At 43.1% G+C, this 22,672-nt stretch overlaps 2 protein-coding genes across 4 annotated transcripts in view; both read left to right on the top strand.

Moving 5' to 3' along the window:
- The first annotated feature begins 1,470 nt into the window (after positions 1 to 1,470).
- Positions 1,471 to 19,817, top strand: MATN3 (matrilin 3). Its single transcript, XM_027455280.3, has 9 exons — positions 1,471 to 1,656; positions 3,715 to 4,284; positions 7,698 to 7,820; positions 8,213 to 8,335; positions 9,591 to 9,713; positions 11,538 to 11,660; positions 13,201 to 13,323; positions 15,827 to 15,934; positions 17,689 to 19,817. The coding sequence occupies exons 1-9, from the start codon at positions 1,512 to 1,514 to the stop codon at positions 17,742 to 17,744; spliced, it is 1,494 nt and encodes a 497-aa protein (XP_027311081.1). The 5' UTR covers positions 1,471 to 1,511; the 3' UTR covers positions 17,745 to 19,817.
- A 2,315-nt stretch (positions 19,818 to 22,132) lies between these two features.
- WDR35 (WD repeat domain 35) overlaps positions 22,133 to 22,672 on the top strand; it is a 39,734-nt gene continuing 39,194 nt past the window's right edge. For 2 of the 3 annotated variants that reach the window (XM_027455277.3, XM_027455276.3), the window contains exons 1-2: positions 22,133 to 22,292; positions 22,469 to 22,586. In XM_027455277.3, the coding sequence (XP_027311078.3) occupies positions 22,269 to 22,292; positions 22,469 to 22,586 (142 nt within the window). In that variant the 5' untranslated portion in view covers positions 22,133 to 22,268. Of the gene's footprint in view, positions 22,293 to 22,335; positions 22,355 to 22,468; positions 22,587 to 22,672 lie in introns of those variants that run through there. The other variant, XM_072036477.1, reaches the window with a different exon arrangement.

Genomic DNA, 22,672 nt, shown 5'->3' with positions numbered 1-22,672 from the left:
AAATCATCAAGCCCAACTGTCAACCTCATCTACCGAGTCCCACCACTAAACCATTTCCCTTGGGGCTTTGTCCACATGCCTTATATAACTCCAGAGATGGAGGCTCCAACGCTTCCTTGGGCAGCCTGTTCCCGTGTGTGACCGCTCTCTCTGAGAAGAAATTCATCCTAATAACTAATCTAAGCCTCCCCTGGTACAATTTGAGACTGTGTCCTATTACTTGTCACCTGAGAAAAGAGACAGACACCTTCCTCCTTCCTTGCTCCTATCTCCTTTCCCATAGTTAGGAATACATGAAACCAAACTGGTATAAGAATCACACAGCTGAATCTTTTATGTATTACACAGGCTCCCAGTATCAATAACCTCTCAATATTGATCCCAGTGTATGCTTTCTGGTGTGGATCCATCACCACTGGGGAGAATCAGTGTGTTACAGAACAAACCCCAAAATTTCCTCCTTTGTTAGCTTTGTCCCCTGTGAATGGACAGTAAAGGGCCTTGGAGGGGCTGGATGGGGATGGAGAACTTGAGGCTGGGTGTTGCAGCCCCATGGGTTGCAGGTGTGATGGTGGCCTCTCCTAGAGTGCTGCCAAGATGGCACTCGCTGGAGGGAATTAATTCTTACCGGAGACTTGATGGTGAGCTGTGAGGGTGTGGTGGCTCGTTCCTGTTCTGCATTGGAGCTTCCTGTTCCCAGCTCAGTTAAAGGAGGAAAGGGCTGGCAGCTCTGCACATGGGCTGCAGCTCAGCCCAGGCGTGTTCTGAGTGGGTTTGTGCCCTAAGCCATAGTTCTTAGGGCTAGAAGGAATCGCCTCACGTTGTGCCAGGGGAGGTTCAGGCTGGAAATGAGACATTTCTGCTCAGAAAGAACAGTCAGGCACTGGGAGGGGTTGCCCAGGGAGGTGGTGGAATCACCATCCCTGGGGGTGTTCAAGACTGGATGTGGTGTTTAGGGACATGGTTTTGTGGGTGACATTGGTGGTAGGGGAATGGTTGGACCAGATGGTCTTGGAGGGCTTTGCCAACCTGAACGATTTGATGGTTCTGCCAAACCTTGCTCAGCTTCCCACAGAAAACGGTAGGACTTAGGCAGCCAGGGACAGCGTAACCTGGTTTAGGACTGCAAACAAAGGCATCTTTGTGTGCCTCGCTGCGAGCTTTCTCTCCCGTTCTTTGCAAATTCTGCCTTGGGGACACTCAAGCCCCAAAGCGTGAAGTTAGCAGACCCGTGCCAGAAGATTTCGGTGGTGGGCACACGGGTCCCTTTCAATCTGCACCCTCGGAGCCCTGCACCCTCTCCTCCCTGCTGGCAAGGCCGGTGCCCGCAGCCCTTCCCTTCCCTTCCCTTCCCTTCCCTTCCCTTCCCTTCCCTTCCCTTCCCTTCCCTTCCCTTCCCTTCCCTTCCCTTCCCTTCCCTTCCCTCACGCCCCATTCGAGGCGGGGGCAGCCGCCTCCCCCCGGCTTTAAATGCGTGGCGGCGGGGCGGGCAGGGCAGGCAGGGGGGCACCATGCGGCGGCCTCTCGGCATCCTGGGCTGTTGCCCGCTGCTCCTGCTCCTCCTGCTGCTCCTGCAGCCCGGGGCACGGAGCGTCCCGCACCGCCTCCGCCGGCAGCCGCTGGGCAGCGGCTTCTCCGGGAGCCACGGCGCGGCAGGTACCGGCCCTGCTGCCCCCCGGGTCCCCCCCGGCCGGAGCTGCCTCCTCTGCCGGGGGCTGCCCTGCCCCGGGGATGATGCCTGGAGCTCGCTGCCTGCCTGCTTTGCTCGCTGCTACCCGGCCTCTCCGGGTGCTGCCTGCCCTGGCTGCTCTTTGGGATTTTTTCCCTGCTTGCTTTTGCAAAGGGGGACTGGAAAGGTGTGTGTTGGGGACATCTTGCTGGAGCTGCAGAGGTCCAAGGGTGTGCTTGTAGGCAGAAGTGGCAACCACTTGGACCGGCTGACCTCCAGAGGTCCCTTCCAACCCCGGCCATTCTGTGATTCCCTTCCCTTCCCTTCCCTTCCCTTCCCTTCCCTTCCCTTCCCTTCCCTTCCCTTCCCTTCCCTTCCCTTCCCTTCCCTTCCCTTCCCTTCCCTTCCCTTCCCTTCCCTTCCCTTCCCTTCCCTTCCCTTCCCTTCCCTTCCCTTCCCTTCCCTTCCCTTCCCTTCCCTTCCCTTCCCTTCCCTTCCCTTCCCCTCTTTTCTCCCTATCTACCTGTTTAATTTTCAAACCATCTCTATTTCAGACTCATAGCAACACTAGGCTCCTGAAAAGTTTTGTTCCCTAATCTAAAAAAGATGTTTTTTCTACATTTTCTTTAGGATGAACATTGTGCATCTTTTTTCTTTCATCTCTTCAGATACATGTGCATGTACAAATATTTCCTCATATTCCTCCAGGCTTCACAAGAGGCACAAAGCCATTCTTCTCAATGCTTATGCAAACTCTGAGCTATGGGATGCATGTAGAATTATGTATAATGTACCTGCATGGGATCTTAGATTCTTGCAGTCCATTTCTCTGTCCCAAAGCAAAATCAGCTCTATTGCTGTGCTTCATGGTTGAAGTAAGATGTACACTTGCAAAAGAGAAAAAAGTTCTTTAACATATTGGAAAACAAGCTTTGTTTTCATCTCTGCTTTTAAGAGACTTCTGAAGAAAATGTCTTTTTTTTTTTTTTTTTTCTTAAAGCTGGAGTGGAATAATAAGTCATCCTGATCGTAGCTGGGAGATGTGTATCAGGTTCCAAAAGTTACTCTTCACAGAGTATATTCAAGCTGACTGAACACTTTTTGCTAGGCAATAATACTTGAGCAGGAGCATCTTCTTTGTAGGAACACTCTGCTTTTGGGCAGTCTGTTTTTTCTTAAACCAGTAGTATAAATCCATACTTGATGATAGAAACTAAGTTCATGATGGCATCAAGGTCAAGCTCCCAGGACAGAGAGCGCTGAGCATTGGTTGCCTGCTGCTGCTGTCTCGATTCTTTTTAGTTTTCCTTGCAGAGATGCTTGTCCTCACTGAGCTATGGCTTTTCTGTTCAGTCTAGATTTCTATGCCAGTGAGAAACTTTAGAAGCTACAAATGTGTGTGTAAATGTTCATTTTGACATGTAAAATTGCTTCATGAATAATAACTTCTACATATAATAACTGCTATAGAAGCTTTAACGCAGTAACAACTGCTTAAGAAGCATTTATCACAGCATGGTCTGCATCATGTTCCTGTTGGTCTTTATTTCTTCTTGTTGTGTACTTTGGATTGTGAATTACAAACAAGAAATAATTTCCAGTCGTCAATCTGCTATATTGTTAACAGCTACTGCTAACAAATATTGTTAACATCTGTTCGCTATGCAATCTGTCCCATTGTTTTACTGCTTTATTTCTGTTCTCATAAAAATGAATTCAAGCTTTATCTGTAAGAAGAAAAAGTAAGTTCATTTACGTATCAATAAAACATCTCTGTGTAGGCTGCTACATGCGAACTACAACCCCTTGTTTCAAGGATAGTCGGACATTATCCTGTGGGCTCAATGTGACAATTTTTTAATGCTTAAAAGTGCTCAGTCATGTACTACTTGTCAAAAGGACTACTTAAGAATTTCTCATGAGTTGCCCCTATAATTTTAAGACTCTTCCTAGAGAATGAAGGGTGCCTGTGTTTATCTGGTGGAGGTAGTTTGCCATCACAGTCCCGTGCAGATGACTGATGTGCTTTCCTTCCCTCCTGACAGACTCTGCCTGCAAGAACCGGCCCCTAGACCTTGTCTTCATCATAGACAGCTCCCGTAGTGTCCGACCTGAAGAGTTTGAGAAAGTGAAAGTCTTTCTGTCAAAAATGATTGACACTCTGGATGTTGGTGAAAGAACAACCCGCGTGGCAGTCATGAATTATGCCAGCACTGTCAAGGTAGAGTTTCCCCTCCGGACCCACTTTGATAAAGCCTCAATGAAGGAGGCCATCTCTCACATTCAGCCTTTGTCTGCTGGCACAATGACTGGCCTTGCCATCCAAACTGCCATGGATGAAGTCTTCACCGAGGAGATGGGTACCCGGCCAGCAAGCTTCAATATCCCCAAGGTGGTCATTGTCGTGACAGATGGACGGCCGCAAGACCAGGTTCAAGACGTGGCAGCGAGCGCCCGGGCAGCTGGCATTGAGATCTACGCCGTTGGGGTAGATCGTGCCGACATGCAGTCCCTGAGGGTGATGGCCAGCGAGCCACTGGATGAACACGTCTTTTATGTGGAGACATATGGTGTGATTGAAAAGCTGACATCCAAGTTTAGAGAGACTTTCTGCGGTAAGGTGGTCAGTCCAAGACGGTAGTGTAATTTGGCTCCTTTTGGCTCCAACTGTGGTTCCACTCCCTAAGAAAGAAGTTTTTATTTCGAGAAGTGTTATGTATTGCATTTACATATTTCCATTGCCATCGGTTGGGCAAACAAGTCAACCCTTTTATTCAGTGGAGGCCGAGTAATCGCCTTTCACTTTGAATAGTAACCTCACCGTGCAAGGAACAGGACCGATTTCAGGGGATGTTCTTGTGTAGTTGGCATGATTTAGTGCATGAGAAGGCACTGCAGCCTGGCTGGGATTCAGCTACATCCTGTTACTGACGTGCTGAGGGCCCACGCTGGAGCTGTGCAGGCTGCTCATTTCTGTTCCCGTCTGGATAGGAAAGTAGGAGGGTGGAAGTGTGGTTCTGAAGAGCTCCTCATAGGTTCAGAGTACAAAAATCAGGTGAACTGCCGCACTAGCTTGAGAAATTTGAGGTAGGACAAAGTTTCCGAACACAATGATGTGTTCTCTCAGGATGAGCTTTCATGGGGCAGGTATTCCTGGGCTTTTTTAGTGTGCCGGATTTCCACCTTTCCCTGTTCCTGTGCCACTTGATTTTTGACAGCTGCTTCAGCAGCTCCTGGGGGCTAGGCCAAATTAGCTTTGCTCTTTGAGGGCTGGATGTATGTATGGTTTGAACTCCACTACAATGCTAGGCCAACGTGGGTTGTCATTGTCATTGGCAAAAATCTATGGTGTACCTGGAGAATTGAGGTTTGCCCATAAACAGCTTTGCCACAGCCCTACCCACAAAGAAACAATGACTTTTTGACAATTAAAGCAACTTGTATTAAGTAGTTTTTCCAGTAAAATTCTAAGGAAATGCCTTGTAAAATAACTCTCTGGCAAGTAACATCAGGTGTAAAGAACGTTGTGAGAGAATTCAAGTAGCAGCCATTGCCTCAGGAACTTGGCTGGCAAGAATGTGTTACTTCGTTATTTCAGAGCCTTGCTAAAAATTACCACTGTACCTTTTGAATACATTTAGAGTGAATAGACTTCTTTCTCTAGGTATGAACTAAATGTGTAGGACCATCTGTAGGCAGGACACTTTGCCCAATAATTAACATAGGAAATGCTTGAGGTCTGGCTTGACATCATGTTGTGTTGCTGGTGTGACCACATCCTCTTTCTGGTAGCTGGAAGCGGGTACAAGCTCCCACCTACCTGGACAGGTATGCAGGTATGAGCGCTGTGAAAATAGCAAGTCTAGTGAAAGCAAGTCCTTTCATAGCACTCAAGAAAAATCTCTTGTTCTGAAATGTAATACTACTGTTTATTGTGATGAGGCATAGGAATTATTCTCCCGTTAAGCTGGAGGATAAACCAAAGAGAGCTCACACTTACATATTTCCAGTGTAACTCTGAGTATCCTATATGCAGTTAGCCAGAATCTGTAGGATTCATGAACAAAAACGGGGTAAAGGCCATGCTTTTTCAAAAGGCTCTTACAAACCAAACGAATCTAAGACAGTCTTGTTATATAGTGTGGGTAAACCAAGTCTTTTCCAGCTCCGAACTGCTTTTTGGACAGACAGAAATCTGGACTCACCAGTGACAATTAGGATGTTCTTTGCGTTGGCCAAGCCAAACAAGTTTGTTTGTGGGGTGAACTGAAAACAGGAAAACTAATGTTCAGGGGCAAAATAGTTGGCTAAGATCAGGTCCTTGATGCATTGAGAGCATCATTCAGTGTGAGACCATCTTCGAGATGGAAAATCTTCACCTTGAATTGGTGTCAAAGCCAGTGGAAGCTTGCCTTTCCTACCACAAAAATCTGACCAGTTGAATCTGAGCTTCTCAGTTTGCTTGAAAATATCACCCGCAGATTTTGTTCATAAATCATTCATATGAATTTTCTTATTCCCAAGAATATAACAGAATGAAAAGACCCTGGCTTGGTTTCAGATTTTTTTTCCAATAGATGAGACACACTTTCTGTCTTATAAGGGGATATCTAAATCTTCCATACTTCAGAAAACAAGAAATGTTGCCTTACATTCAGAAATCATGAGAACATTCAAGAACTCTTGTTCGTCATTTCTTATCTCACCACTGCTGCTTTTAAGTTGGTTTTACCATTATGCCAGATGCACATTGCAGCTATTCATCTCAGTAGTATCTCAGGTAATAACTCAACAGGCTTGTCTCTTCATTTTTCTTTTCCTCTTTGATTCCATCTTCCTTTTCATTCCCATTTATGCCTTCTCCCATTTTTTCAGCTTTCCCTCCATCTTCCCTTCCCCTTTTAATCTCACCTAAATTTAGTCATTTAAAAATCATCTAAGTTTAAGTGAGTATCTAGGTTTCCTTTACAGGCACAGAGGAATCATATCCAAAGCTAAATACACTTGAGAAAAACTGGACAGAGGTTAATTAATTAGGTGGTCAGACCTGTGAATGAAAAGACTGTCAGCACATGTAGCTCATTGCAGAGACAGCCCAGTGTTATCACAGGCATTTTGTCTGCCCTGTCACAACAGCAAACTTATATCCAGCTGCCATCCATCATGCTGCTTTTCATATCGCTGTTTTCTCATTCCGATGAGATAACCTTACTGTCTGCTGGGGAATTAGCCAGTCTGCTCAAATTTCATCTCATTTTGTAGCACACAGTTTCATTTTCTCTAAGCCTTGGGCATTATTTCTGTATTGTCTTTCTGCCAGGAGGTTGCCGTGCCTGTAAAGCTGCCTTACTGTAGGCTTCCCTCCATATCCTCTTTTGGACATGACTTTTTAAACCTGATGGAGCCAGGCAGCTGCAGCTCTCACATGCCCATCTTGCACTGCCTGGGTTCCTCGGTGGCTGATCCGCCTGGACCAGAGTTCCACAAACACTCTTTCTATCCTTAAGACGACAGCCTGTTATCCTAGCGCCTCTGAGTTGTTTTTCTGTTGCTCCTAGTCTTGTTGCTCTTTCTGTTGTAATTTAGTTTATTTTATTGTGCCGTCACATTTCATTTTACATGAGAGGCTTTTTACAGTACAGCAGGAATTCATAAATCAGCTTGTATGCCAGTAAGCAGAGTTTAGTAAGTTAAACCAAGTCTTTTTCATTACCTTCCCATTTCCAACATAACGGTCCTAAATGCTTAAAATCTCTCCCTGTCTCCCTCCTTTTGCAGATCAATCTTGTCTTTCTGCCCCCTCAGATGTGGAGCTATTTTGGAGTCATTTATGACCTCTTTCTTCTGGCTGCCAAATGATGCAAAAGATGACTGCAACTTCTGTGATAGTGACACAGTACTGAAATTTCCTACTACTAATCCAGCAGACAGTGCTAGATGTGAAGTACTTTTGTAAGAGTAAATTATTAATGAATGTTTATTTCCTTTGGGATGACTGAAATGCTTTTTGTGTAAACGCCCTCTGTAGCTGCGAATACGTGTGCGCTTGGGACCCATGACTGTGAGCAGGTCTGCGTGAGTAACGGTGGATCCTACCTTTGCGATTGCTTTGAAGGCTACACGCTGAATCCAGATAAGAGAACTTGCTCAGGTATTACTCCTTTTGTAAATTAAATTAAATCAGAAAACAAAAATAAATCTCTTTTTAATAACACAGTTGGATTTCAGAAGCTACTTTTGTACTTCTGTTGAAACAGCAAACGTCTGAATCCCTTTCAATAATAAATCTAATAATAAATAATAAATAAATACGTCTTCTGCAAGCAATGGTGAGAAGTAGTTTGATTGCCTCACCATCCTTTTTATTATGCCTGTAGAACCATTCATTAGGGCCAGATGCCAAAACAAAGTCTTCAGATGTGGACACCATGTAGATATTTTCTCCTACCATTTACTCTAATTCCTTCAATTACTCTTGCCATTTCTGAGCTGATTCCAAATGGAAATGCATTTGAAAATGTTCCTCTCGCATGCATTTTGCAGTTGTGGATGTGTGTGCACCTGGGAAGCATGAATGTGATCAGATCTGCGTGAGCAACAACGGGTCCTATGTCTGTGAATGCTATGAAGGCTACACCCTAAACCCAGATAAAAAGACTTGCTCAGGTAAGAATTAAAGGCTACTTTAATATATGAAACTTATGGTGACATGGACATATTTTCCAAGTTATCTTCATGGCTTCTAGTTGAAAAACCGCTTGCAGATATCGACTCTTAAAATGAGAATTCACCTGTAGCCTTTCCCCTTGGTTCAAATACCAATAAAATTGTACTTTTATTTAAATGTCATGAGTTAAAATAAATTGACAAATAAATAAATTGTCATTGACTTACCATTTCATGATTTTCATTGTACTTCATAAATATAGTCCCTGGGAGAGGAGAAACCTAAGCTAGAGATGCCCACCAGCACTGTGTCTCCACTGGAGACCAAGTGCCATTGGTCCATAGAGAACTTAAAACCTGATGATTTTTCCACATCCCCTCCATCTCCACTGTCAAAACTCAGTGTTTTTGTTTGCTTGATATTTTGTTTTGTTTTGTTTTACAACTTGCTGCTTCTGTTTCTAAGCTATGCAGGGCTCCACAATATAGCAACCCCAGCCTTTCACCATAAGCACTTTCATCCTTTCCTTCTCCTTGAATTGTCACCCTGAAAAGTTGGCTTATTATAAAAACTTTTTCCCCCAAGATTTTTTTTTTAATTTTCTGGAGTTGTTCCTTTAAATCCAGAAGTTTTGAGCAGCATCAGCCTTGGAGTAGCTATTTTGTACCTAGTAAGAGCCTCTCTCCCTTGGAGAACACATAAGCACAACTCTCACTGAAGTTTTCATACCTCTCATTTCTGAGGAAAGAAACACCTCCCAGTGTTTCTGCTTCGTTTTTGGCACTGTTGTTGTTCTAACTAGGTTTCATATCTCCTTGCCATTTAACAGTACTTGTACATGACCTCCCTAGCTTTTTGTGCCGGCCTTCAGATGAGAGTATGAATTTGGGTTCATTATCCTTCCTGCTAATATTGCACGAAACAACAACATGGCAGGTTATTGCCTGTCTCCGTGCGGCGCTTTAGCTTCAGCGTGTGTGGGGTTATTCAAGGCAGCCAGAATTGCAGATGGAAATCAGCCTGTGCAAGACGTGGTGTAGTGATGTCCTGGAGCCCAGATATCTGCCTCCTGCATTAAATGCTCAGTAACCGAATTCAGCTGTCTGCAGCATAATATGATAATGTAGTAAGGCACTGGTTGGATCCTATTTTGAATCCTAATTAAATTGTGTTTATAAATGTTGAAGTATCTAAAGTACTTGAGTGTCAGTGAGAGATTAATTGGTTTCTTCTCTAAAACATGGTCCTCCACAGCCATGGACTTGTGTGCATCTGGGAGGCATGACTGTGCACAAGTCTGTCGGAGAACCGATGGATCCTACAGCTGCGACTGCTTTGAAGGATTCACTCTGAATCCAGATAAGAAGACTTGCTCAGGTAGGACCTGGTCAAGGAAATACGGTGTTCAGCTAACATCAAATAACTCTTCTAAGTCAGGTCTATTTATGTTATTTTTCTAATAAATTACACAAGAGTTTGTACGACTCCCGAAAGCACAGTGCAACTTCAGGTTTTCTTCACGTTTCCAGTAATAATTTGAGACTTGTGACTCTTCAACAGCTGTGTGAAGCGTGTAATTGCTGTAATTAAAATGCCACTTGGCATTTCCCTGGGGACTTCACAATATTTTCACTCTCAAGGGGCACGAATTGCCTTATCCACCTGAGAGAGGAGAAGGATAATATATTCGGTGGGAATATGTCACATGCACTACCTGTCTCAGGAAGCTCTTCAGCAAACAAGCATAACGAAGATGTGGGAATGAGAGGAAGAAGAGCAGGGGATGTACAGGAGGACAGACTACAGCCTGTGTAATCACACCATGAGTGTAATCACTCTTCCTGGTGGATGTGTTTGGAACTTAAAAAAATACTCCGGCTTTAGAGCTCTAAAGGCTGGAGAGAAATGTTCTTTCCCAGTGCTGGTCTCTTGTGGAGAACAGAAGCATTGACATGGTCGGTACATAAGGATGTATATATAAACAATACATATGGTACATATGGCTTAATATGTATTCTGTATCATTTTCACTTGATTAGCATTTGAAGTTCACCCTTCATTTCCTTGTATGTCTCACTGATGATTTATTTATATAAAACCCTTTTTTCCACTTTCATCATAATCCCTTTCCTTACTATATTTTGCGTGACAAACCCAGGCTTCCAATTCCAGGAAATTCCTACGCAAATCCCTCCAATTAATTCACAGCTCTTGCATCTCAAAGAGGCAAAAACGTTTTCTTGATATTTCTTCCTGCCTAGTTGAGGAGCTGATTTTGTAAATCAGTTCCTAAGATTAACTCTCAGCTGGTATTACATAGAGACTGTAAACATCTGTGAAGGAATGTGAATTCAGTGAGGCATCCCTTTTGTGAGTCCAGTCCTCAGTCTCCTTTCATAGCAACGATCATCCCCCTGCATACTCAAATTTCAGATTATTTCTCCAATATGCTTTTTTTTTTCTTTCGACTCTCATTTTTCACTAGGCTGCTTGTGATTTCTCAACTACCTCCAGGTCTCTGTGATATAACAAAAATAGCATAGATCCAAGAGGGGCTCTTTTCTTTCTTGTTTACTTGCTTCTTTCTTCCTTTTTCTGTTTCTTTATTTCTCTCCTTTCTTTCTTCAGTTGTTTTTGCCTTACAGGACCTCCTTACTGCAAAAATATCCAAATATAGGAACTCCTCAACTTGCTTTTTTGGAGTTGATGTGTTAAATTTGGCAGAAAACCTCTGCCTCACACATAAAGTGCCCACTTTGTAACTGGCAGTGGGTGCCATGTCTTTCTTTTTTTTTAGCAGCCATGTATACTCTTCTGTTTATGGTCTTTTCACTCCATAAAACAGTGTCTTATCCAACTCCATCAGAGCTGAAAAAATGCCAAATGCTCTCTTAAAACCCAGATATTTGTTCTCTGAAATTCCTTTGGATAATTATTTTGTAACTGGGTCACTGCTAGTTCAGTTCCTTCTGCAATCTGTTACAACACAAAAAAAGCGTTGCTGCAGTTCCAAAAAATCATACGAACTTCGTGATGTTGACAGACAGATAAGAACACACTCTGTATACCTTACTGCAGCTAACAGCGTGCTGATGTGCAATGAGAACGTCCTGGTTTGAATCCAGATGGGAACTACTGATGCCAAATAAAGAGTCTGAAGTGTGGGTATTGGTTAATATTCTTCTCCAATGCCTTCCTTAGCTGCTGACATGTGTGCACCTGGCAGGCATGACTGCGAGCAGGTCTGTGTTAGAGATGATCTCTTCTATACCTGTGACTGCTACCAAGGCTACACCCTGAACCCAGACAAGAAGACATGCTCAAGTAAGTCCAGATTGCTGCCCCCTGCTCCCCCATGCCCCCCCCCAACCAAGCAGATGTATTGAAATCACTCTCATTATCAGGTTAATGTATCTATTTAAGAAACTTATATGTGCATTTAAGCATTATAAGACAGTTTTGTGTCACTCTGCCTTTTCCTCTTCGAGCATCACTGTAGAGCTTACAGATAGGCAGAGAAGGACCTGGGAGTGATAGTGGACAGTCGGCTGAATATGAGCCAGCAGTGTGCTCAGGTGGCCAAGAAGGCCAACAGCATCCTGGCTTGTATCAGAAACAGTGTGACCAGCAGGGCTAGGGAGGTGATCGTCCCCCTGTACTTGGCTCTGGTGAGGCCGCACCTCGAGTACTGTGTTCAGTTTTGGGCCCCTCGCTACAAGAAGGACATCGAGGTGCTTGAGCGAGTCCAGAGAAGGGCAATGAAGCTGGTGAGGGGCCTGGAGAACAAGTCCTACGAGGAGTGGCTGAGGGAGCTGGGCTTGTTCAGCCTGGAGAAAAGGAGGCTCAGGGGTGACCTTATCGCTCTCTACAGGTACTTTAAAGGAGGCTGTAGCGAGGTGGGGGTTGGCCTGTTCTCCCACGTGCCTGGTGACAGGACGAGGGGGAATGGGCTAAAGTTGCGCCAGGGGAGTTTTAGGTGGGATGTTAGGAAGAACTCCTTTACTGAAAGGGTTGTTAGACACTGGAACAGGCTGCCCAGGGAAGTGGTGGAGTCACCATCCATGGAAGTCTTTAAAAGATGTTTAGATGTAGAGCTTAGGGATATGGTTTAGTGGGGACTGTTAGCGTTAGGTCAGAGGTTGGACTCAATGATCTTGAGGTCTCTTCCAACCTAGAAATTCTGTGATTCTGTGATCATGTAGGTACATCAGGTACTTCATGTGCACCAGTGCCATTAACTGTCTAGCATTTGCTCCTTCCTTATCACCCTGTCGTGAAGGCCTTCACTGTATTTCACTAGGTGCAATTATGCAACACAGCAAACCCAGAACTGAGAAATAATTGAAGAGACAAGAGCTGGGGTTAGTCACACAGTCACACACTTTGCAGTGCTGTGGAAACTGCATGCCATCATGCAGGAGACAGCCTGAGGTGATGTCCTCCCTCCAGGTTGAATTTCATTTCACTGTTTGTTTCTTTAGCTTCTCAGTGGCTTTACCTTATGCTAAAAATGCTATTATTTTAAAAGCCTTCCTTTCCTGCCCAGCATCCTCAATGGAAAGCTACCATGTACTGGAAGCCTTTCCTAGCATATCTTTGGAGGTGAGCTGGTGCTTCACAACTGGTTAGGTTAGAGAGCTGTGGTCAGCATCACAGGCTGTAAAAGTAAGGACCGAGAGAGACCCCAGTAAAACAACTGGTTTTAGGTCACTGCCCCAAGGCAACATCAGTTACACATCTCAGCAGCAGCTGGTGAGAGTTCATGCAGTATAAGTTCCCAGCATGGAAAAGTACTGCCATTGGGAAACGTTTTAAAAGGTTTTCATGTTTTTGGATAACTGCTTCACCAAAATGCATTTTGTAGGAATCGATGTGTGCGCACCAGGAACCCATGACTGCGAGCAGGTCTGTGTGAGTAACGAGGGGTCGTACACCTGTGACTGCTACGAAGGCTTTACCTTAAACCCAGACGAGAAGACATGCTCAAGTAATGATTTAATATTTTTATTATGAACATGTTTATTGAAGTACCTCTCTTTAATGTGTTAAATCCTTTCAATCTCCATGAGAAACTTTTTGTCAACTCACTAACTCCCTAAAAGTATAATCCCTTTTCATTCTTTTCTATTTCCAATAATGTTTTGAGCTAGTTTGATCCTTCTTTAGTTATAGCACTTACTGTATTTAAAACTGCACTTGACTCTTACCTGTCACCACACATTTAAGGACTTCATTGTATTTTATTTTTTTTTAAATCTGTTATAATCTGAATTTCCTTATGAAACATGAGTAACTAGGAGTACTGGCAAGGTTGGGTTTTGGAGCATCTGTCTCTGAGGCATAGGACTCAATTGTGTACCAGCATAAAGAGGAGAGTGGGGGCTGGAAGGGAACACAACTGGTGTCAGAAGAATTGCAGTAATAGAGCCCATGCTCTTTTCCACTCCTCCAATTGCATGGGCTATAACGGTATAAACTATTTGCAGAGCCTCTGCAGCATTTGATGCTTAAGGTAGGTTGGAAAGGACATAAGAGGTATCTTGTCTGATCTGCTACTGCTTGGAGCAGGAATGATCTGACATTACATGAAATTGCCCTGTGTAAAAACAATGTGTAAAAAGAGACATTTTATATAATGTCTTTTATATAGCTAATAAGAATGTAGCTAAACACCATCTACTAAACTAATAATTTGTGTAGGTCTGGACTTAAACATAAATACAGTGTAAAAAAACAACTAGCATGTTTTGTGTGACTTGTTGGGCATCCCAGTAGCAGTGGAATTGCCCAAGATTTTGCATATCAAATACTGGAAGACTCTAAATTTCACAGAAGCTCTGCAGAAGTCTTCAGGATACCCTTGGACAGTTGCCGTATGTAAAAGTAATTCGGTTAAAGCAGACATAATTCAAGGAGGATCAGTATCTGTCACTGGAGAATTTAAATGCAAACATGCAAACTTCACTGGCAGTCAGTTGGAAACCAACCACATTGGTGTGATATTTTGAACTGGCCCTCCTCCAGCTGAATCTTGAACAGCTCTTCTTTGTACATCGGCCATAAAGCCGGCAGGATGTTTCAAAATAGGGAGCTGAACAAATACAGGTTCAGTGGAATCAAGAAGACACCAGTTTCTGTGGTGAAATTCGCAAACGAATTTTTGCACTGCTTGAAATGAATCTGTTCAAAGATTATTTTTTTTTCAGTGAAACACTGAATGGACAAACTTTTGAAATTCATATTTCAGTCATTTTCTGAAGCAGTCATCAGTTTCCATGCAAAATGGAAATATCAATGGCATGATAAATAAAGAGAGAAACCAAAATAATTAAGAAAAAAAAAAATATAAACTATCTCCAGGTACAGTATTCCTATTGTTTTACTGTTAAAATGGTCGCATAATTTGTTTAGTGATTGAAAAAAAAAATTAAAAAAAAAACAATTGAATAATCTTCTGCCAATGCCCTTGCAAGCAATGTAAAAAACACTTGTATAAGGAAACAGCAATTACATGCAAATTATCTCTTTTTGAAAGGGCATTTCATAATTGTAGATCTTTTAAGGAGGTGCTGCCTTTAGAAGCTTAGTATTCTGGCCTCAAACGTACCTGGTAATCTCACTATAGTAGCAGTGCTTCAGGAGTTGTTGGTATTATTTGTTCTTAACCTGAAGCAACTGGTGTAGCTTATATATTTCCTTTATGGAGTAGGTGAAGTTAACTTGCCTTTCACAGAGATAAGAATTCGCAGTCATCAGCGGATGACATGTCATTATGCCACTATCAAATTGTCACCTCTCTGAGCCCTTTGTTTATGAACATTGCTGGTTTTGTGGTAGATTATGGAGACAAAAGAATTCTTGAAGACAATTGAGGCCCTGGTCCTTGATAAGCCTGCAAGTCTGAGGGCAAGAAGCAGAAACAGATTAATTGGAATCACTGCAAAGGATGGCAATGTTTGCTTCCTCTTCCTTAAGAGGCTGATTACTTCTCTTCCATACTGACTCCTCTATTAATATCGCTGTGCTTTCCTACCAGATTTTAAATTCATTTGAACCCATTTGACCTTTGTTGTTCCCTCCATATTCCCTCCATTGATGTGACATTGGATGGACTCATGTCCACACCTCCTGATGAATGAGGAACGACACTCCCTGTGCACGGATATTGCCACTGTTATAAACCAAGAGTATTTGGGAGGTGAACCACGTTGATGACACAGCTGAAACTCTACTGTTTACTATTGAAAATGAATGCACGTGTTCCTGTTATTTTGCATTATTTACAAAGTGGTAAAAGTGCTTGTCCTGCTCCTGGAGATAGGACACATATGCCTCCAGCTACGTGCTGGTCCCCATCTCTGCCACCTTTCCCTCCTGACTGCCCTGGGCTGCAGTCCCACAGCCTGGTTTCAGCTCCCCTTGCAGAATCTTGCATTTTCTTGGCTTTTAAACATTTTCCTAAGTATTCTAAATGCTGTTTTCTCTCTTAGGAGCCTCAACAAGCAGTCTTGTAACAACTGAGGAGGCCTGTAAGTGTGAAGCCATAGCTGCACTGCAGGACTCGGTCACTTCACGCCTCCAAGCTCTGTCCACAAAACATATCCTTTTTCTTATGTGTTCAGCTCTTCACTGGTATTTTGGAGGTAGCTGTTTTGATACAAGCTGCAAGGGAACACGTTTCTCAACAGAAAGTATTTTCTTGGTGATTTTATTAACATCAGGGAGTGAAATTTTGCATGTTGCCAATACTGTTACGTTTTCATATTTCCTTTTCATATCACGGTACAGATAAGATGCACATCCTCACGTCACCAGGATAATATGTGTTACATTGAAAATCAAACATTGCTCTATTTGTAATTCTTTCAGAGGACGTTTACAGCACATGCTCACTTCTGAGCTCTGCTATTAGTAGCCTGTGTATGTCCCCAAATTTTCGGACACCTTCACATGCAGCAGTAACAGTCGTCTGACCAGCTGTGGTCGGGCTTCCAACTCCACAGGCAGGCAGGGTCCCAAATAGTTTTCATGCAAGTTCTCTTGTGCAAAAAACTGCTAGCCTATTACTACTCAGCTGCTGGGATATATCAGGCAGATATCAGGAAGAGTGGGAGGGTGCTGAGTGTGGGGTACTGGGCGAGCATCCAGGCTGCAGCGCATCCCAGGCGTGGGCTGCAGGGTTCACTGGCTTCATTCATTGCACTGCGGCAGCAAGGAGAAATGTAGCTGGCCCCCGGATTAGACATTTCACAAACATGTGGGAGGAAAAATAAAAGTGGTGAATTCTGTGGTGTGGTAGCAAACCTGAATGCTGCAATAAATGTCCTCAGCTGGAATGAGAAGAACTAATAACTGGATGTTGGACAAGCTGTGATTCAGCATCAGGCACAATTTTTGAAAGTGAGAGTGGTTGATCACGGTGACCGTTTACCAAGGGTTGGGGTAGGTTTTCAGTGCTGGAAATTTCTGAGACTACATGCTTTTCTTCTGTGAAAGGTGCTCTTGTTCAAATAGGAATTAATATAGGGGAGTATTAGGTCTGTGGTTGTCATCCTGATCCCTGGGGCTACAAAATCAAGGAAGGGGGATATTTCAGATCAATCAAAGCGGGAGACTACTAAGTTTTGTATATTAACTCATCATTTATACAGATAAATGGCTTCTTCAGTTCACCAAGTTTTCTGAAAGCCATATGAAGTCTTCTACCAAATATACAAGTTTCCCAGTTCTTGAATAAATTCAAAGTTATTTTTATAGGTCTAAGTGTAAATCCCTCTCTTTGTAGGGTCCCTTGAATTCGCTTTATCTGCCTGGGAAGGGTGAAGGGGAGAATCTAATTTTCCTTGGATCATGCATCATTCCAGGGAGTCTAAGTAATTAAAACTGAGTGCCAAGTTAATTAACCCTGTAATGTCATCTTGGTAGTAGCACAATATCTATCTCAAAAGAACAGACTATCTCTCTGCCCCAAAGCACTAATGTTAAATGAGATGGTGGTAGTTTCAAGTTAGCAATACAATCATTACAAAAAATTGATGCTTTCTTTCAAAGTCCTTTGCTGAGCAATTTGTATCCCTAGCTTCCTTTTGAACCAAACTGGAAAAAGCAGCATCACCCGCTACTCCTCAGCCCTAAATGTCACTCGCTCTAACTTCTTATAAGAAATTGGGGTTGTAGAGAAAATTTAGGAAGTTAACAAACCCTGACCTCTCTAAAATGTTTTGAAAGTTCTAGTTCAAGCATGTATTGATCTCATTTAGAATCTGATTTTCTCTGTAAAATGCAGTAATGAGAAACATAAATAAACCAAACCTCATAGCCACCTATTGTATTGCCCTTAACAACTGACCACTAGATGAAGTGTCTGAGAAGCTGCAAGCATATCAAGAGAGACAGCAGGTTGTCTGAGCTACCATTCTACTTAGATAGATCCCAAAATGATCTTTCAGAAGCAATTATTTTTTATTGTGTTCAGCAAGCTTTAATTTGTTGCACAGCTTACAGAACAGCATTTGGTTTGTTATTATTGACAAGTGTCAAGAAGACTTCGGGAAGACAACCGTCTTGAAAATATGCCCTGAGGATCTTCATGTACGGTCACTTTGTAACCATAAAGCTACCTATACCTGCTGTGCTTCAGTCTGTACTGCCAGTAGTACAGCAGGTACCATCATTCTGCAGTAACTGCATTTTTATTCTTTGATTTAAAAGTAAATACAGGAAAGAAAGGAATGGAAAAGTATTCACATCATATAAAACTGTGAAATGGCTAGGCAGAGTAAAAATCGTGCCTCTGGCATTTGTCCATTAAAATGGAAAGTACTTTGTGGTCTTGTAACTTATTTTAATAAAATAAAGTATGATCAGCACACTGATGTTCTTTTTTTTAAATATATACAACTTAAAGTATGTGTGTTATGAAATAAACAGTTTAACAAAGGCAAGGAAACAAAACCTCAAAGATAGAAGAGGCACAAATGGAAGAAATCTGCATAATTAAACAGGACACTGTTCTTGAGTCACACAGTTGGAAAAAGAACAGTTTGATTTTGAAACCTACAACTCCTTGTTATTGTTGATAAGAAGGTTAATAGTTATTTCAAAGTTATTCTACACTTGGAAGGATGAAATACACGCTGCAGTTTAAGGTTTTTATCCTGCAAGATTTACTTACGTTAGCAATCAGTCATTCCTCTTGTCATTCCACAGACTTTCCTGGTGCCAGCTGGGCTTGCAGAAGCTGACAATTTACAAATTTCACTGTTAAAGGAAATCCACTTATTTAGCACACTTGCATGTGTAATCATGCAACTAAATCACAATCACAATTTTGTACATAATCATACAAAATAAATTACACGAAATATTAAATCAGTAGATGGTATGCCAAGGACATATTGTAACAACATTTGTGCTCGTGTCATACCCTGCAGGTTGTACATACAAACTATTTCAAGGAAAATCAGGCAGGAATTCAGTTAGAGGGCACGTACAATTATGAATGAATTATGCTGACATGGAGGTTCTCCTAGTTAATGCCTATTTTGTGGTATGTCTCCACTGATACTAATTTGTTGCCGTTCAATTACAGTCAGCATGGGACAACCTAGTTGTGCTATAGATGCTTCCTCAAAGAGCTGTATGTGCATATTTTTTTCTGTAACTTGTAGAGTTTTATATCCAGCACTTTACTTTGCTTATTTTCATGTCCTCACCTTGAACACGGGTATTATATAAGGATTTATAAGACCAGAAGTATGCCTTGGCCTCCGTAATTGGTAAGAATAAACAAGTTATAAATCTAATGCAAGACTTTTCCACTTCTTGGCAACTGGGATTGTATTACATTAGTCCCATTTACACTAGGGCTGGTTGTCAAATGAGATGTATAATTTTACATGATTGTGGAAAATTGTCCTGGGGGCCAGATCTACCTTGCAAGAGCTGGACAGGCTTTGTTTCACGTGCTAGTATTCATAATGTCGTTCTACCTTGCAGATGATAGTATTTAACATTCAATTCCTCTGAGCAAGTATCTTGTCTTACTTTGTGAGCACCAGACAAAATTCCAAGGTGATACAAGCATGTTTTTTTAAGAACATAAGAGCACGTCCTATTAAGTGAATTTGTAATATTATTTTATTTTAAATATAGATGTACTCATTTTATGGATGAGTATTTATACTGTTTCACTTATTGAGGCAATAGAACTTGACTAATGAAAAGAACTGTTATGAACAAGGATTAAAAATCTTTTGGATGATATTTTAAAATTATTTTTATTCTGCTTAAAACATTTTCGAACTTAACTCTAGCCATCTTATTCAGCTTTAAGATACTTTTAGGAGCTCAGCCTGATTTGTTTCATAGTTCTCTTACTTATATGCTTCTAAATTGGCACTAGTTAAAAAAATGGACGGTCAGTGCCTGAAGGTATATAAACATGTAAAAACGTACCTTCAATAAAATTATTTGATGATACCCAATGGATGGTTCTATTTCTTTACATTTTCAGATAGCCTCTCAGATGATGGGTATGGCAGCAAACTTGACAATATGCACGTGTGTGAACCTGGCTTCATCAAGATCCTCCTTTATGGATGGCATTGAACATTGCTTATATTTCAGTGTTTGCATTGTGGATAATTGCAATGTGAAGTACTTAGCCAGTGTGAAACTGAGGGTAATACCCTGGAGATGTAGCATTTGTACTGCATGAAGCTGGCGAGTGTTTAGAGCGGGATGCCAAAGAGGTTGCCTGGGCTCACCTTTTCTGTCCATCACAAGACAGCTTCAGCATGAAAATGTTTCATTTCACAGACAGGTCCCATCTAACTCGCCTTCTGGCCGCACTGCTGAGGAGCCAGGCTGCTCCTGAAGCCCTCTCTAGCCCTGGAGCAGCACGGGTCTGGGCCTGATCCCACACCCTCTGCACTGCTCCGTGCTATTTGTGAGCCCAGCACACACAATGACCATTTCCTCTCTCCAAAGGGCTCTTTTACCCCCTCTAACCCATTGAGTACAGATACTAGCCCGTGGAACTGCCCATTACAATAAATTAAGTGGTAAATTAAGTTGTGGGTGCATGGCAGTGCCTGTGAGGGAGCAAAATGTCATGCAACATGCGCTGCCAGCCATCATTTACTTCAAACAGCAGTGAAGGTTGGGCTAATTGTGGGGTTGGGGTAATCCTTAGCATGTACTGTTGTAAATTATGGCTTTAAACTTTTAAGATAAAATCATGGCTTTAAAAATAATGGTTTTAAACTAGAAGAGGGTAGGTTTAGATTAGATATAAGGAAGACATTATTTATTATGAGGGTGGTGAGGCACTGGAACAGGTTGCCCGGAGAGGCTGTGGATGACCCATCCCTGGAGGTGTTCAAGGCCAGGCTGGATGGGGCTTTTAGCAACCTTTGGTGGGAGGTGTCCCTGACCATGGCAGGGGCTGGAGTTTGATGGGCTCTAAGGTCCCGCACAACCCAAACTATTCTGTGATTTTAGGGCCCCTTGCTACAAGAAGAACATTGAGGTGCTCGAGCGAGTCCAGAGAAGGGCAACGAAGCTGGTGAGAGACCTGGAGAACAAGGCTTACGAGGAGTGGCTGAGGGAGCTGGGCTTGTTCAGTGTGGAGGAGGCTCAGGGGCGATCTTATCACACTCTACAGGTGTAATACACAATAACTGTTTGTTCATTGTCTTTTGTATTATAAAAACAAGGAGTTCTGTTTGAAGAGCGGGAGTTGCAAAAACTCCCTGGTGAAGTAAGGAGCTGTATAATGCTTGGCTAGACGCTATGAAAATTCTTTTGCTTAATGTAACAAAAAAGAGAACCCCTCCCCTTCTCTCCTTCTGCATCTCAGTTGCCTCTTTTGTTCAAAGACCCTGCTGCAAAGCTCATGTAACCATCTCCTGATAAGTTGCTAAACTAGTGTATCAACATCCTGCCTTCCTGTCTCATGCTGGGCCAACATGACCAAATAAAAAAAGAAGTTGAACCACAACGCTGAGGAAGACTACGGCCTTCATCTTCACGACCACCAGAGGGACAGAGATGACCCCCTAGCAACAGTGCGCGCAGTTACAGAATATACCAGGATGTGCTGCGTAATCCCGGAATTACCAAGATATAAAAAGGGACCCTGGCGGGGGTGAGGTGTGCGCCGTTGGCAGAGCCAAGACTCCCCAGCCGCCCAGTGCTGTTTTGCTTGCTGTTGCTTACTCAATAAATTCATTTCTATTATTAATGCAATGCTCTCTGAAAATTAATTAAGGGGGCAACTTATAACACAGGTACCTTAAAGGAGGCTGTAGTGAGGTGAGGGTTGGCCTGTTCTCCCACATGCCTGGTGACAGGACGAGGGGGAATGGGCTTAAGTTGCGCCACGGGAGTTTTAGGTTGGATGTTAGGAAGAAACTTCTTTACCGAAAGGGTTGTTAGACATTGGAACAGGCAGCCCAGGGAAGTGGTGGAGTCACCATCCCTGGAAGTCTTTAAAAGACGTTTAGATGTAGACTTTAGGGATATGGTTTTGTGGAGGACTGTTAGCGTTAGGTCAGAGGTTGGGCTTGTTTATCTTTGAGGTCTATTCCAACCCAGATGATTCTGTGATTCTGTCAAACAATACCAAAACACGACGCGCAAGTAATTCACAAACACTTTTATTTTCCTTTATTTCAAAGCAGCAAGCCCTTTACCAACTGCTTACCGCCACCTCCTACCCGAAGCAGACCACCCCACGTCCTCTCCCCTGTTCCCACCCCTTTTCCCCCCCCGCCATGCCAGGGGCGGGCCGCCCTCCCGGAAGCAGTGCAGCTTCTCTCCCGCGGCGCGCTTCCGGCGGCGGTTGCCAGGGCGACGGCGGCGCCGAGTGCGGGCAGGCCCCGGGAACGCCGCCGCTCGGAGCCCCTCGGCCGCCGCTCCCCCCTCACGATGTTCATCTACCTGTGCAAGAAGGTGCTGCCGGGTTGGGTTATAAGCCTGACTGACTGCTGTTGTCGTGCCGGGTGTGCTAATGTGTCCGTAGTTCGCTGCTGCGTTCTCATAGGTGCCTCTGTTGAGGTGCTCTCGGGGGAGTTTAAAATAAAAGTTGGTTCTTAACAAGGTGCAGACGCAAAATATTTCTTTTTCAGATTGCGGTTCCTGGTAATGTTCAGTTACGATGTATTTCCTGGAATAAGAATGAAGGGTTCATAGCCTGTGGCGGAGAGGATGGATTACTGAAAGTTTTAAAGTTAGAAACACAGACAGGTAATGGAGTTTTGTTTTGTTTTGTTTTGTTTTTTCCTTTTTTCTTAAGAATAAAATCCACCGCACTTTAGTATTCTGAAAACACA

The sequence above is a fragment of the Anas platyrhynchos genome, chromosome 3 (assembly GCF_047663525.1).
Source record: "Anas platyrhynchos isolate ZD024472 breed Pekin duck chromosome 3, IASCAAS_PekinDuck_T2T, whole genome shotgun sequence".
NCBI lineage: Eukaryota > Metazoa > Chordata > Aves > Anseriformes > Anatidae > Anas > Anas platyrhynchos.
The sequence above is the reverse complement of the archived record's forward strand: the minus strand, read 5'-3'. Positions and strand labels throughout refer to the sequence as shown.

Excerpts from the sequence above, each read along its gene's own strand:
- MATN3 (XM_027455280.3), top strand. The coding sequence starts at position 1,512 with ATGCGGCGGCCTCTCGGCATCCTGGGCTGTTGCCCGCTGCTCCTGCTC. Across the intron at positions 7,821-8,212 it reads AGATAAGAGAACTTGCTCAG|TTGTGGATGTGTGTGCACCT; the intron begins GTATTACTCCTT and ends TGCATTTTGCAG. Across the intron at positions 15,935-17,688 it reads CCAAGCTCTGTCCACAAAAC|TAGATGAAGTGTCTGAGAAG; the intron begins ATATCCTTTTTC and ends ACAACTGACCAC.